This window comes from Tamandua tetradactyla, chromosome 25, assembly GCF_023851605.1.
Source record: "Tamandua tetradactyla isolate mTamTet1 chromosome 25, mTamTet1.pri, whole genome shotgun sequence".
Classification (NCBI taxonomy): domain Eukaryota; kingdom Metazoa; phylum Chordata; class Mammalia; order Pilosa; family Myrmecophagidae; genus Tamandua; species Tamandua tetradactyla.
This window is the reverse complement of record NC_135351.1, coordinates 5,068,058-5,084,851: the sequence shown is the minus strand read 5'-3', so window position 1 is coordinate 5,084,851 and position 16,794 is coordinate 5,068,058. Positions and strand designations below refer to the sequence as shown.

General features: G+C 40.3%; 1 protein-coding gene across 2 annotated transcripts in view; it reads right to left on the bottom strand.

Moving 5' to 3' along the window:
• BPHL (biphenyl hydrolase like) overlaps positions 1-16,794 on the bottom strand; it is a 36,973-nt gene that overhangs the window by 3,455 nt on the left and 16,724 nt on the right. For both annotated transcript variants that reach the window (XM_077143546.1, XM_077143547.1), the window contains exons 4-6: positions 16,344-16,497; positions 10,624-10,755; positions 6,596-6,719 (exon numbers count right to left, since the gene is read on the bottom strand). In XM_077143546.1, coding sequence (XP_076999661.1) covers positions 6,596-6,719; positions 10,624-10,755; positions 16,344-16,497 — 410 coding nt within the window. The remainder of the gene's footprint in view (positions 1-6,595; positions 6,720-10,623; positions 10,756-16,343; positions 16,498-16,794) is intronic.

Here is a 16,794-nt window from a genome sequence, read left to right as displayed (position 1 = left end):
ACCCAAGGTTCAACAGATTGAGGGACTAAATGGTGAGTGGAGGACAAAGACTTCCCAGACCTGCCGGGGTATTGGCACTCAGTTGACGTCTCCCGCGCAGAGATGACATAGGGTAAAAAGTGGACAGTCAGGACATGCCTAGTCCAACCAGCATGGAAACTACACTGGCAAGTTACATAATCTCCCTAGCCCTGATTCCTCACCTGGAACATGGGTTAACAACAGCATCTATCCCATAGGGCAGTTCTGAGGGTGAAATGGGATCACTCATGTATGGTACATAGGGCTTTGCACCCCCAAGGGATTGCATCAGTGATGTTTGTTGTTTTGTTATTATTGTACTTTGCAATTTACAGAAGTCCTTATAAAGGTTCCCAGTCTACGCAGTGTACTACTGAAATATTTCAACACAGGGAATCACAACAATAATACATTTACATTTATTGACTGACATAGTACCCGCCCACATCTTCCCCCACTGGACAACTGTTACCTTAAGAGAGATTGTACAAAAAACCAGGGGTAAGATTTGCCTAGAAAGGATAAGCCACCCCTCTTTGGAATGCAAAGCACTCAACTTTGAAAGGCCTAGGCAAATTTGTCACTTGATCATGGAGTCCTGAGCTGTTTTCCCTCCACCCAGAACAGCCACAGTAGATGAGGAACTAAAAATAGTACCTGGGAGGAGAAGTGGGATGCGGAGAGTTCAGGAAAGAGTCATTTAGAGAAGGGAGGGCATATCTGGCTCAGGCTGGAGGGGTCTGGAAGTGAAGGCCAGGCTCCTCCTTCTTCTCGGGTCTCCCTACATTCCGGAGGGAACCCCCCGACCCCAATCCGGGGTCTACCCTGAAACTGGCCTGTTTTCCATAGAGGTAAAAATCAGACAAAGGCTGGGTACATCTTTCAGGATACCTCTTCTCCTGGGTCAGTTCATTCCATTCTTGCTAGTGATGGCTCCCATTGGCCTGCCATGGAGAATTGGGGCCCCTTTCCCTCTGGTGGCCAGACCTGAAGAACTTAAGGAAACTACAGAGAGGCTCTTATCTCCCTCTGGGAATCCAAGAGAGGACAGTATCTAGCCCAATGGACCAGTGCACCCTATGGGACACCACCACGAGGCCAAGCCCTCTGTGGACAGCAGCACATGGCCATTGGCTCCTACCCCACACACCTGCCCCAATAATGGTGCTAGTAATGGTTTAGAAGGCAACCTGCTCCTGACCTAGCATCAAAGAACACCCGGCTGTTTCCCGGGGGCCTGTCCACCTGTGCTAATGCCAGCCTCCCATTTACATAGTGGCAGCTTCTGTTGGTTGACCTCTTGCTGAGTCCTAATTGTACACATTAGGTCAATGTGTATGTTGCTTCAGGACACAGAGCTGACCGTTGGGCCTGGGCCATCCAAGGCCCTGCCAATGTGCTTACTCACCACTGCCATCAGTGTTGCACAGATTCTGGTCTCTAGGCAGCTCCTTCTCTGGGGCCTCTCCCAAGGTGCTGGCGTTCCACACACAGCCTTTGGCCCTCCTCCATTCTGTCCTGTGGCTTTGGGCTCAAGTTCATATAGCTGGACTATGTACCTCATGCTTCTTGGGCCTGAGCCATCAGTCACTGACCCAGGTCACCCGTGGACATGGCCTTAGTGTGTCCTTTCTGCTAATTTCCTTCTCTCTCTCTCAACATGGACTGAGCACCTATGAGGTGCTAGACCAGACCCTGAGAGTGGGCTCCAAGTGTGCAGCAGAAGAGTGATATTCCCTTGGTAACAGCTGTTAATGCACAAGGAGCCAGGTGGCACGGGTAAGAGGAGTGACTGGAGAAGGGCCAGGAATCAGGTAAGGCTTTGCTGAAGAGGAGGCATCTAGCCCAGTTCTGACTTGAAGGATGAATAAATTGGGCCAGGCAAAGAAAAGGGATATGGAATGGGGAGGGGTTCTGGACTCAGGGCTGGGCATTTGCAGCACACGCAGCAGAGGGGCTTACCAAGGTGTGAAGTTCTATTCCTTTTTGGACTGGCTCAGCCACAGTCTCCTGGGACCCATCCAGCCTAGCCTCAAAGGGTCTGATCAGTGCCAACCTCAGCACAACTGGGGTTCTCTGAGAACAAAACTGGAGGACCCTCTGGGTGAGGCAGATCTGGTGGTAAAGGATTCCTGGGCAGAGGCTGGAGAACAATCAGGAGGGAGGAAAAGCTGTACGTGAAGGGGTGAGAAGTAGGTGGCAGCACCAGAAAAGCAAAAAGTCCAGGTTTGGCCCCATCTGAGCTCTATTTTAGATTCTACTTTTTGGACTTCTGCATAAGAGTTCATTAGGAGAAAATGTTCAACCTCCTAAAAACAATTTTAAAACCACAGAAATCAGATGATCTCTAAGGCCTCTTTGCTCCCAAGAGATTCTAATCTTTCTCCCACAAAGATAGACAGATAGGTAGATAGATAGAGAAAGAGACAATCTAATACAAGCAGGAAGTCTCCTGCATAACTCCATCCCTTATTCTGCCTCATTATGAAGAAGGAGAGGCGGTTTGGTATTTGTTTCATACCTGGTATTTACTTGCTTTTTTTTTTTTTTTTTTTAACATGGGCAGGCACCTGGAATCGAACCCAGGTCCTCTGGCATGGCAGGCAAGCATCCTTGCCTGCTGAGCCACCATGGCCCGCCCTGGTATTTACTTGTTGATAAAATCTTTGAGGGGTAGACTGTGTCAGCCAGGGCTGGACCATTATCAAGTTCACTTTAGGCTTGCTACACTTTTGAGCTGCTGCTGTGTTGTCAGCTGGCTTGATACACAAAAGCATGTTGTGATTTTGGTACTCAAGGAATCCACCCTTCTTTTGTGGGGTCCAAAGTGATACCATACTATCCAAGGTAGGTTCATGCCCAGCATGGCTAATTTTATTTTATCTTCAACCTATCAGTTCTAAAGAATATTGCTGTAAAAAAAAAAAAGAGATCTTCCAGAAAACAGTCAACTGAAACTATTAACATCTGAATGGGAAGTGGTTTGTTTTTTTTTCTGCCATCTTGATATACTGTGTTGCTAGGAGATGGGTCTGGAACAGACTTCCTAAATTAAGCTTTTTTACAGAATGACTTTTATTGAACCTACTTGCTCTTTAAGGGAATACACTGTGTTTACTGTGAGCATCAGTGTGCAAAAACCTGTCATCTCTGAAACTAGAAGACAATGAGCCAGGTCACAATTAATCCAACTATTTTGCTGTCTCAAGAAAAGTATATTTATGACAGGCATCTGTGCTGTGGGGGAAAGCACTCTATTAGCAGAAAAAATATCTATGATCTGTCATTTACTACATTTACTAGCTATGCAACCTTGAAAAGTTATTTAATATCTCTCTAAGCCTTGATTCTGCATCTGTAAAATGAAGACATTATTCCTAAGTTTATTGTGAGGTATAATTAGATATTTATGTAAAAAATGCTTTTGAAAATATAAAATGCTACACGGATAATAAAGGTTTATGGTCATTTTAGCTTTACTGTAGAATAAGAAGCATTTTTCTCTCCACTTAAAATTCTCAGAGGAATTTGTTGTTAAAATATATCATTTAATAGTACAACTGGGTAGTAGCAGAACTGTTTCTGCATCTGCTTTCCCTCCTGGATTGTGGAGACTTTGTGGACAGGAAGCACTACCAACCACGCAGAATGGGACTTGCACTTAGTTGGCATTCAGAAATCGGCTACTGGAGGGAAGAAGGAAGGGACAGACGGGCAGAGGGAACAGAGGCAGAAGAGGAGTTTCCGAAAGAATTCTACAGAATTCTAAAGACATCCAAGAGTAATGGCAGCATCTCCAGAGTTATTATCTAGACACTGAAGAGGTCAGTGTTCACCTGGGTGCTCATTTTCTAGAACCTCTGAGAAAATATCAGGCCGAGTATCTCCCAGACACATTTTGTTTTCTCCTTCAGAATACATGTTCATTACATGTAAAGGAAACACTGAATTTATGCAACTTTGGATTTTCAATTTGATATAAGTAACAGAAGCTAGGTCTTATGTCAGACAATGTATTTAAAATGCAAATTTCTATTTCATACAAAATTTGGGGGACTGAAAAATAGGATTTCTGCTGACATATCTTATAAGGCTCTCAGATGCCTGAGTCAGTTGGCAGAAGTAAGGATTAAAGGACAAGTGACCCATTTCTGCCATTTGAGTGAGCCACTAACATGGCTTGGTATAAGTTGGTATTTTATGGTTCTCAATAACTGGCTTCTAATGATGGTGTGTACATATTTAAGGCTGATTCCTTGATGATGCATCTTCAATGAATTCCCCTTCTCACCAAAGCAAAAGAGACTTGCTTCTGTTTGATGCAGGATCAGGTGGGCTTGACTATATAGGAACATGCTTTCTGATAGTAACACATATATCAGATTTGAACAGGGAGAAGAAAGGATCAGAGAACTAGAAGACAGTGAAATCTCACGGGGAAAAAGAATGGAAAGAACAGAGCAGGGTCTCAGGGATTTGAATGAGAGTATAAAACGTACAAACATACAGACATACACATCATGGGTGTCCCAAGAAGAGACGGCAAAGAGGCAGAAAGAATATTTGAGGAAATAATGGCTCAAAACTTCCCAACTTTTATGACAGACATAAATACACATGTCCAAGAAGTGAAATGTAAATAAAATAAAAAGACAAAAAAACCCAATAAGAAATGGGCAAAAGATTTGAACAAACATTTCTCCAAAGAGGAAATTCAAATGCCTAAAAAATCACAGGAAAACATGCTCACCATCACTAGCAAATGCAAATCAAAACCACAACAAGATATCATTTCACACATACTAGAACAGCTACTATTAAAAAAGACAGAAAATTACAAGTGTTAGAGAGGATGTGAAGAAATAGGAACACTCATTCATTGCTGGTGGGAATATAAATGGTGCAGCCACTGCAGAAGATAGTTTGGTAGTTCCTCAGGAAGCTAAATACAGAATTGCCATAATAATTGGCAATCCCACTACTAGATATGTACCCAGAAGAACTAAAGGCAGGGACATGAACAGACATTTGCACACAGATATTCACAGCAGCATTATTCAATGTTGCCAAAAGATGGAAGGAACCAAAGCGTCCATCAACTGATAAGTGGATAAAACATATGTGGTATATACATATGATGGAATATTATTCAGCTATAAGACAGAATGAAGACCTGATGCATAAACCAAATGGCTGACTCCTGGAGACATTATGTTGAGTGAAATAAGCCAGACACAAAAAGACAAATATTGTATGTTCTCACTTTTATGAGCTAAGTATAATAAGGAAGCTCATAGAGTTAGAATCTAGAATAGGTTACTAGGAGATAGACTGGGGTTAGAGAATGGGGAGTTGATGCTTAACTTGTACAGAATTTCTATTTAAGCTGATGGATGCTGAAGGTTTAGAAATGGATGGTGGTGATGTTAGCACATTATTGTAAGTGTAAACAGCACTGAACTATGATATAGGTGAATGTGGTTAAGACAGGAAACTTTAGGATGTTTTTATATTACCGGAATAAAACTTAAAAGATAAAACATACAGCACAGTGAACCCTGTTATAGATCACAGACTATAGTTAATAGTACAAGTACAAGAATGTTCTTTACCAGGTTTAACAAACGTCTGATAGTAAAACAAGGTGGCAATAATAGAGTGGTATACAGGAAAAAAGATACACCTAATGAAAATAATGGATGATTGACAGAACTATTTCAGTAAATTTTTGCTCATTGTAACAAGGGTAACTACCACACCAAGGCAAGCTGGTGGGAGGTGGTATAAGGGAATCCTGTGTTTTCTGCATGACTGTTTTGTAAACTCACAACTTCTCTAATTAGAAAAAGGGTTAATTTCAAAATCCCCAATTTATATAAAATTATTTTAGTTAATGATTGCGATAAATCTAAATTGTCAACAACATTTTAAAATTTAGTACTAAGAGTACATCTGCCATTCCCACAAATTTATCTGAGGACTCCTACCTTCTGGATTATCAATGACTCACTGCTGGGGATTGACTCATATCCCACACAAGACATATAAGATCCTATTTAGATGAGGTCATATTATTTCAGGGTAGGCCTTAATCCATATGACTGAATCCTTACAATGAGAAGAAATCTAGACAGAGACACAGAGGACTGAGCAGGAGAAAAAACCACATGAAGGGAGGTGGAGATGCAAGCCAAGGAAACCCAAGGACTGTGGCAAGCTGGGACCAGAGTACTACAGACTCTGGGAGAGAGTATGGCCTTTCAAATCCAATGTTGGATTTCTAGCCTCCAAAACTGTGAGGCAATAAATTTCCATTGTTTAAGCCAACCAGACTTTTTTTTTTTCTAGCAGCTATGGCAAACTAAGACACTCACAAACCAAACTCCTTGCCCTGTTCTCCATGGTACCTAAATATGGTAGTCCTATTACTGATATTGGAAAAACGATGGGCAGGGCAGTATACATCTTTAAACAAATTCCCAACTTCTCACTTTCCTCTTCTTTACTGCAGCTTGTTTCATTTACTTCTTCAGCTTTTGAGGCATGGTGTGCCAACACTGCAACCTGAACTTACCGTGACCCTTTAACATGCTTATGAATGAAGTCAGCATGGAAACGTGGCGTCAGAGGATCCTTCTCACCATGCACAATCAGAGTAGGGCACTGAATAAGGGGCAAAAAGTGACGGCAAATATTACCTGAAAGGTAAACAGGAAGAAGAGCTTGTTTTACTGCAGCCACTCCACATGATACAGGGGAGAAGCAACACAGAGCTCTGCTGGTCACAGATTGTCTGTCCTTGGTGTCCTTGTCTGTGAAATACTTGGCTTGGATTCAGTGATGCTTAGGTTCTTTTGAACTCTAACATTCTATGGGCTTCCTTTCAGTTTCTCTGCTGCTTAAGTTTTACTAGTAAACAAACAATTACACCTGTAATTCACATAGAACAGTTGGAAAACCAACCAAACAAAAACCCTATAACTACTTAAATTATATAGGGGAAGTTTCCAGTTTAAAAATTGATGGTAGAAGGGTGGGCACCAAAAAGCTTATTCTTTTTTTTTTTTGCAGAGTCCCCTTGGGGGACTGGGTAGAAAGGAGGAAATATTAAACTTCCCCATCTGAGGAATTCCTAATATTCTTGAAAGCAGTGGGAACAGCCAATTGAACAGGTTAAGCCCTCGAGCTTAGGGCTCACCCCTATGAAACTTATTCCTGCAAAGGAGAAGCTAAGCCTACTTAGAATTATGTCTAAGAATCACCCCCCCCCCCCCAAGAACCACTTTTGTTGCGCTAAGCCATCTCAGCAGGTGAACTCATTGCCCCCCCACCTCACATGGGACATGACTCCCAGGGGTGTAAATCTCCCTGGAAATGTGGGACAGGACTACAGGGATGAGCCACGACTGACTTCATGGGATTGAGAAAGACTTCTTGACCAAAAGAGAGAAATGAGACACAATAAAGTTTCAGTGGCTGAGAAATTTCAAACAGAGTTGAGAGGTTATCCTGGAGGTTATGCTTATGTATTACATAGTTACCCCTTTTTAATTTATGGTGTATTGGAGTGGCTGGAGGGAAGTTACCTGAAACTGTTGAATTGTGTCAGTAGCCTTCATTCTTGAAGATTATTGTATAACTATATAGTTTTTACACTGTGACCATGTGATTGTGAAAGCCTTGTGTCTGACTCTCCTTTTATCCAGGGTATGGTCAGATGAGTAAAAAAAAAATAAGGATAAAAAATAAAATAATCGGGGGGATAAAGGGTAAAAATTTGGGTAGATTGAAATACTAATGGTCAATGAAGGGGTATGGGATAGATGAGTTTTTTCTTTTCATTTCTTTTTCTGGAGTGATGCAAATGTTCTAAAAATGATCATGGTGATGAATATACAACTATATGATGATATTGTGAGCCACTATTTGTATACTATGGATGGACATTATGTGTGTAAAGATTTCTCAATTAAAAATAATTTTTCAGGGCGGGTCACGGTGGCTCAGCGGCAAGAACGCTTGCCTGCCATGCCAGAGGACCTGGGTTCGATTCCCGGTGCCTGCTCATGTAAAAAAAAAAAAAATTTTTCAGAAGAGCTTATTCTTTGAAATCACCTCTGAAATGCTGGTTTGGATCCCAGCCAATCCTCTAAAGCTCTGCTTCACCATGAAGTTGGAGCTTACACATGGTAAATGAGTGTCTCCACAACAACTGTGCTTCCATTGTGCCCCTGACTAAATAGACTTTTAAGAGATTGCTAAGACCTCAGCACTATTTATCACATTACCAACATAAATATGGGTGCTGAAGGCACAAAGCTGGGGCTTTAGTTCCTGGACTGCTGTGTTCTACCTGTGCGATCTTGGTGGCTTTCTTAATACTTGGGGCTTCAGCCTCTCCTGGGTCAGTCGGGGATAACTGTGGCTCCCCAAGGTTGGTTTGCAGATGTATCTCAGGTTCCTGGCACCCTGCAGATGTTCTGTAATGTGAGCTCCTTCGCTCCTCTCTCCCTCCTTCCCTCCTTTGCCTACAGTGCTGAGAAACACTGGCCACAGAGTTACTTCCAGGTGACAGACCTCTACCTTTCCCAGGTGTGTATGTGTGTGTGGGGTCACTGCTTGCTACATGAGAAGGTAATATGCTGATCAGGGAAAATATTTCTCTGGGTCTGCACAGCTTCCCTTTCCTTTCCTGGGCTGAAATGTACCTACTGATTATATGACAGTAACAATGACGATGATGGTGATGATGATGGTAGTGATGGAAGTGGTGGTGGTGGTGATGGAAGAGATGGGGATGGTGGTGGCAGTGGCCATGGTGATGGTGGTGATGGGGATGGGAATGGTGTTGGGGATGGGAACGGCGGTGATGGTGATGGTGATGGTGACGGTGACGGTGACGGTGGTGGTGGTGGTGGTAGTAGCACCTTGAAGGTGATACTGGAAATAATGGTGATGGAGGGGATGGAGATGATGGTGATGGAGTGATGGTGGTTGTAATGTTGGTAGGTGTGGTGGCAATGGCAGTGGTGATGATAGAAATGGTGGTGGTGATGGTCGTGGTAATGATGATTTAACCCAGTATCACTGAGCACTCATCATGTGTCAGGAACTATTCCAACAATTTCCTACTTGTTGAACACTTAGAGTAGTGACATGTTCTGACTCATTCAGTATATAAAATTATTTATAGATTAAGTATTTTTATAATAATTACAATAATAATCTTTTATTGGAAACTTAACTCTGTACTTGGAACTACACCAAGGCTTAAAATATATGATTTCATTTAATCCTTACAGAAACCTTATGAGATAGCTATTACTACCTCTAGTTTCAGATAAAGAAACTGAGGCTTAGAGAAGGTAAACCAATCTGCTCAAATCCATTCTGATGGCAAACACATGACAAAGCCAGAATGAAACCCAGGTCTTTTGACTTTTGCTAATTTAATTTTGTTTCTACTTTTGAATTTTCCTATTTTTCACTGTTCCCTTCAACAGAACAAATGTTTACATTTAATCAATTTACCCTTTTATTGCTCTTCTGGAATTTTTTATTTTAAGATTTGAGGGAAACATGTTTCAACAACCTGCTTCTATGTGTGGATGATGCATATGAAGAAGACCATTACAAAGCATATGTTTGCTGTTTTGAAGCTAATCCAAAATGAGTAATGTTTCCAAATATTGTTTTCATTGTGAAAGTTTTGACAAATGACTCAGTCTCAAAATGGCTACCTAAGAGATCAAACTTGTCCTTGAACTACAGCCATTTAATTGAGTAAGCTCCAAGATTAGACTTAACTACTCTATTCATTCATCAATTAAAAAAAAAGCAAAGAAAGGTATAGATATAAATAGCTATATAAAAATAGATCTCAATTCAGAATTTCTTCTAATGGTGTCAATTCTTATTATTGATAGAAAACTAGTTAATTTTTCAGATATAGCAAGGGAGACATCTGTTTATGGTTAAGGTCATACAATTTAGTTTCAAAGATGAGAAAATAACTGAATAGTCTCATCTTCATGCTAATTATGCTAAGGCTGAAGGTTATGAAAGAATAAATAGCCTAGCAACAGAAGATGTAATGTGCAAAAAGAAAAACTACATAGGACATGTTCTGGCTTTTTTGTTTTCTAATTACCTATGCAGGAATGAGAAAATCAAAACTATTCAAGGTTTCTAGAGAATTATTTTGTCACCACACACACATATACACACACCAAGGCCTGGAAAAAAAAAAGTACAATCTTCTATTAAAGACTGAACAATATGAACCTTTATATATACAGTTTTGTCTATAGTTTAAGGCAGATTTACATGTAAAATAACTTGTACTGCAAACAATAATAGCATTCTCTTTTCCCATATCAGTCACATAGTTGTATATTCATCACAATATCATCACACAGTTGTATATTCATCACCATGATCATTTCTTCGAACATTTGTATCACTCCAGAAAAAGAAATAAAAAGAAAATTAGTGAATTCACTGATCACTGCGGAATTCTGAAATACCAGGGGAGAAGTTCAAGCACCTTCTCTAGCCCTCTCTAGTTGGCACAAGAACCATTAACCAGTTCGTGTAACCTACCATTTGGTAGGTCTTTAAATTTCCGCATGGTTTCCACCCATTGCTCAAACATCTGGGCAAAGTAGTCATGCCCATATAGGGTTTCCAGAGGTTTTCTTGTCCTCTCACTCCATTTAGAAATATCTCGGATTCCTGAAAAACAGAAGTGTGGACATGGTATGCTTAGTCTGGTACTAAATTGTTATCTTTAAGTAGTCCAAGCACAGGCCACTCAGAGCCTTTGTATGTGCTGCCCAGTTTGCTGGTATGCCCCCAAGTGAGCATAAGGCTCACTCCTTACTTTATCCAGGTAAAACACTTACTTTATCTGCTCAAGCGTTGGAGAAGCCTCCCTAGAACAGCATCCCTGTGGCCCCCAGTCCATCTCCTCTGCCCAGCACAGAGCATTACCTGGTGATATTTCTGTGCACAATACTATTTCTCTGGAAGTGTGGGGCTTGGCTTTGTTCACCATTGTTCACACCCTGGATCCAGCCTGTCGCTTGCACAGACACTCAATACATGTTTACCAAGTAAAAGAAATTAGAGCTGTATGGAATGCTTTCTGCTAGAGTTATTAAATACAAGAAAATATTCCTCTAACAAGATTCACCTGAGTAACAGCGATATCATTTATAAAACCAAAGTTTTCTTTTTTTTCGGAATTGTATGTATATACATTTGAAAAAGCTCACAAACTGTTTGTTCTAATTTCTGTTACCAAAGAAATAAGGGTGTAAAACACTAGCTACTAACTTTAGACTATATTACAGTTGATTCACTATTAGGAAAAAATAATACCTAAAAACTACCTTTACAAAATGAATAAACAAATTCAGTTACTTGACTTACAGTTTTCAAAATTTCTTTAAATTTCATTCATTTCCATATTGTTTAATTCTTTAAATCAGAATTTAAACATTCAAATCCTCTTAAGCATGTTAAATACTGTTTACCGGGAGCCCTTAATTCAGAGCTTCCACTGAACAATGCGTCTTATAGAGAATAGGATAGATGTTCTCATCAAACAACAATCAATACAGAACTTTTGGACAATGCCAGGTATATGGAGGATAAGTTCTCAAAATTGAACTAAAATAACAGAATGAAGGGAAACTGCTATTTATCACTACAAGTGTCTTGGAAGGCTGGTGGACCCTCTTTCAGGCCAACACCTACCTGCCTTGCCTTCTGCTGTCCAGTTTAAAATTGCACAGGGTAGCCCAGGGCTGGATGGAACACAGAGGCTGAAGAGAGCTGAACTGTTCTGTACAATAGTGGAAAGACTTTAGTGAAGGATGTAGAGAAGAAGCCTACAAAGTGAGAGGTGGGGAGGAGAGGTGGAAGGAAGAGAAGGAGAGTTGAAAGAGTAGGAAAAGGAGAGAGGAGCTAGCAAGATGGTGTGAAGATGGCTAGTAAACCACCCCCACCACCACCCATGGATATCTTCTGTTTGGGGCTGCATGGGTAGGCCACACACCTTTGAAAAGGCTTTCTGCAATGAAACAACTTGATCCTTTATTATGGTGGTGCTGGAGTTGCAGTAACGTATGGAAATTAGGATATGGGTGTGTATGAATACATACACATGTGTATGCATGTGTGTAACAGAAAGAGAGGCCTGAAGATAGAGCCAAAAAGAGCGGTCAAACTGAGTGGATTCCTCAAAGCGTAGGGCCATTCCAAGGGGGAATGTAAATATTAGCATGAGTGGCTGGGAAAACTGGACCTGAGTCTCTGGGATTAAGTTGTGATAAAAATGGCCCCAATGGGTATTATCTCTCGGTTTCCAAGAGAAGCAGATGAATATCCTCTCTGAAGGAAAGTATTCTCAATTTATGCTTATTGCCACACAGAGAGACAAGAAAATGAAAACGAGATAGAGAATAAAGAAAGACAAGGTCTTGAAGTCTCATCAGTCCCAACTGAGGAGGGAATAAGGGGAACAGAGGAGATGCAATACAGAAGGAAAAATGGGTAAGAATGTTTTTTCAGAACTGATAAAAGGTAAGAACCCGTAGAAAAAAATCAAATGTATTTCAAACACTATAAAGAGAAATCCACACTTAGACACATTATAGTAAAACTGCAATGTACCAAAGATAAAGAGAAAATGTGAAAAGCAGCCAGAGAGCTAAGACAGCAACATTATTCACAACTGGCAAAGATGGAAGCAATCCAAATGTTGATTGGCAGATGGATAAGCAAAACGTGATATATATATATATAATAGAATATTCAGTTGTAAAAAGGAATGAAGTCTGATACATGTGACAAAATAGATGAACCTTGAAGATACCATGGCAAGTGAAATAAGGCAGACATACAAGGACAAATATTGTATGATTTCAGGGATATTAAATAATTAGAATAAGCAAATTCATAGAGTCCTAAACTATTCTAGAATACAGGTTGCCAGGAGCTGAGGAGGGAGTAAGGATTGGGGAGTTAGTGCTTAACTGGTACAGAATTTCTGTTTGGGGTGATGGAAATCTTCAGTAATGGGTGATGGTGATGGTTGTAAATATAATTAACACTAAGGAATTATATATAGGAATGTGGTTAAAAGGAGAAATTATAGGTTGTATATCTATATTACTAAATAAATTTTTTTTAATTATTCAAAAATAAAAAGCAGCTCAGAAAACCTCAATAGAATAAACTCAAAGACATGCCCAGACACAGCACAATCAAATTGCTGAAAATCAGAGATAAAGGCTGGAAAGCAACCAGATGAAAACTACTTATAAGGGAGCAACCATTCAAATGACTATGGATTTCTTATCAGAAACCATGAAAATGAGAGAATAGCAGAGCAACATCTTTAAAGTGCTAAAAGAAAATAAACGTGAACAAAAGATTCTATACTGAATGAAGATGTTCTTCAGAAAGGAAGAGGTAATAAAGATATTCTTAGATGAAGGAAAACCAAGGAATTCACTGTGGCAAATGACACTAAAAAAAAAAAAAAGCTACAGGAAGTTCTTCAGGATGAAGGGAAATGAAATCAGAAGGAAACCCAGAATTTCAGGAATAAAGGATGATCAATGAAATTGCAAATATCTTGGTAAATATAACAGACTATTTTGCTCCTCTTTGAAGTATGTATGATTGTCAAAAGCAAGGATTATAACACCATCTGGGAGGGTTTCATTGTATGGAAGATATAATACTTAAGACAACTATAACATAAAATGGAGAGGTAAAAGGTTCTATATGGTCACAAGGCTTCTATATTTACTTGAAGTGGTAAAACATTAACTCTAAGTAGACTTTAAAAAGTTAAGCATGTATATAGTAATCCCTAGAGCCATCAAAAATACAAAGAGAAAAAACTAAGGAAAAACTAATAGATAAACTAAAATGGAATAAAAAAAAATTCCAACATTCCAGCAACCCAGATATAATGGGAGATTCATCTCTTTCTCCTTTAAATTTTTGCTTCATGTATTTTGGAGCTCTGTTTGTAGGTACATACACATTTAGGATTCTTAAATGTTCTTGGTGAACTGACCCTTCTATAATTATATAGTATTCCTCTTTATCTCTGGCAGTTTTTCGTGTTCTGAAGTCTACTTTGTCTGATATTAATATAGCCACTCCAGGAAATGTAACCCATGTTTGTTCCTGAGGAGCAAACAAATGGGATAAACAGAAACAGTAGGTCTAAATAAACCAATTAAAAGATAGAGATTGCTAGGTCAGATAAGAAAACAAGGCCCCATTATACACTGCCTACCAGAAAAACCACTTTAAATGTAATGATACAGATAGGTTAAAAGTTAAAGTATGCAAAAAGATATTCCATGAAAATATTAATCAAAAGAAAACTGTAGTCTACTTTAAAAGACTAAAAAAAGAAAACAAATTAAAACCCAAAGCAAGCAGAAGGGACAATAAAAAGCAGAAACAATGAAACTGAAAACAGGAAACAATATAAAGAAATCAATGAAACCAAAAGATAAAAAAAATAGCTAATTCTCCAGCCAGACTTTGCCAAGAAAAAAAAGAAATGACACAAATTACAATGCCAGGAATAAAAGAGGGGATATCAGTACAGACACTATGAATTTTAACAGGATAACAAGGGAATAGGACCAACAATTATCCATTGTATAATATCCTAGCTGTCCAAGTATAATCTCTTTGTAGTTAAGGCCAACAGACAGAAACCAAGTGTCCACTGGCTTTGACAATGGAGACAATATTCTTCTCAGTGAGGGCAGTTTCAGTCGCATGGGCCAGGATGTATAGAAGCAGGGAGAACAGACAGCTCTTTCAGTAAGTTGTGGTAAAAGAGAAAGAGTAGTAAGGTAGTAATTTCAGGTAAGGAGGGTGATTTTGAAGCAGGAGCTGTGCCCATGTTTTTTACGCTGAGAGAAAGGATCAAATGTAGAGAGAGAGGTGGGGGAGGGAGAACCAAAGGAATAACATCCTGGCTGCAACGGGAGCAGATGTGACCAAAACCAAAGTTGAATGGTTTACTTTGCACAGGACAGATACCTGTCCTCTCAACTAGGAAGGAAAACCATAAGGACAAGCAGCATTGGAAACTAAGTCATATTTATCTTTTAAGAGTTTCATAGTTCTTTACTAAACAGAACGACTGGTAAACAACCAAGATTCTACAACAGAACATTGCCATTAAGCTTACTTAAGTCCTGTGTATTACAGAATCGCTGAAAAAGTCTGGACTTGTGAAATTCTAGGGCAGAGGTCGGCAAACATTTTCTGTAAAGGGTCAGAGAGTACATATTTTAGGCTTTGTGGGCCAAGAGGCAAAATGCAAGGAGAAAGAAACACCTGCCTCGCCCAGCCTCGACTGTTTGGTGCTGCTGTCTGTCCATCAGATATATATTTGGGACAAAAGAAAGCCACTGGGCCTAAAGGGAGAGTCTTGGTGGGCTGGGGCCCATATGGATCACCACTGTCTGCTTTACTCTACCAGAGTAGTCCCCAGATCCCAGAGCATATTCTTTCCTCCTGGAGAGCCCAGCTGTCTTGTTTTGGGCAGCCAGCCAGAGGTGAGATGGCTCACTGAGTTTCCTGCCCCCAGACTGAAAGTCCACAGCCTGGTGCCTGACAACTGCCAGCAGTCACCAACATGAAGGTGACCACCAGAATGAGCCCTGGGAAGCAGTGAGGAGCAGCTGTCTTCCAGGGAGGCAGGTGTAGGAGCGAGGGGGACGAGGCAGGGAGGGGCCACCTCAGCTCGATCTGCAAGGCTCACAGTGCCAGCCTGTTCCGTCAGTGCCCAGGCTGAATGAAAACAGGTGGTAGCTGGGTTTGGTCATGGGCTGTAGTTTGCTGATCCCAGTTCTGGTGCCTCTAAAAAATCTCAAACTCACGCTTCAAGGACAACCTTCAAAAACATAAATAGCACAGAAGTTCTTTGAATAATATAAGGCTTCGTATTTGAGTACCATATTCTTATTTACACTGTCACATTATTTAAAAAGAGGCTATTAATAACGCTTCATGCCAGCACCCTCTTGTCTGACACTCACTATCAGTAGTAAATGTAAATACTGATTTTGCTTAGCCTTTTCTTGAGCCATCATAGTTTCACTTCTGGAGATAGGAAGTTTTAAAATGCAGACTAAAATTCATTCTTCCTACATTAGAACTGAGATCCGAACCAGAGGAGATAGGACTTGCCCACACATACTAAAATTAAGATTTGAGAAAGGACAGTGAAGAGGATATGAGTGATCGTCCCATCTCCAGCACACAGAACCTACCCTGATAAATCATTTCGTCTTCATCAGTCACATAAGCATTGGCTCCCCAGACCACCAATTTCTTGATGTAAGATGGGTATTTCGCAGCTGCAATGAGTGCAGTGACCCCACCATCACTCCATCCCAGCAGGGAGAACCGCTTAAACTTCAGTGCCTGTGATAAAGGCCACAAAATGCACAGGACACATTACTGCTTCTCTCTGCTGGAAGAATCTGATAGTCACTAATGAGCAGAATCGATACAGGGTTAGGATTTGTAGTATCAACTGATAATTAAAGAAAAATCCTAGAGTTGGACATTTGATGATGTAATACTTTCTCTCGATTAGTTTGGGGGCAAATATAATTGTCATAAAACCTGAGTGCATTGTTTGGAACTATGAAGGACCCACGTCTTCTGGGTGGAAAAGGAACAGAGCTAGTGGAGGAGATGAGCTGCATGTACGTGGTT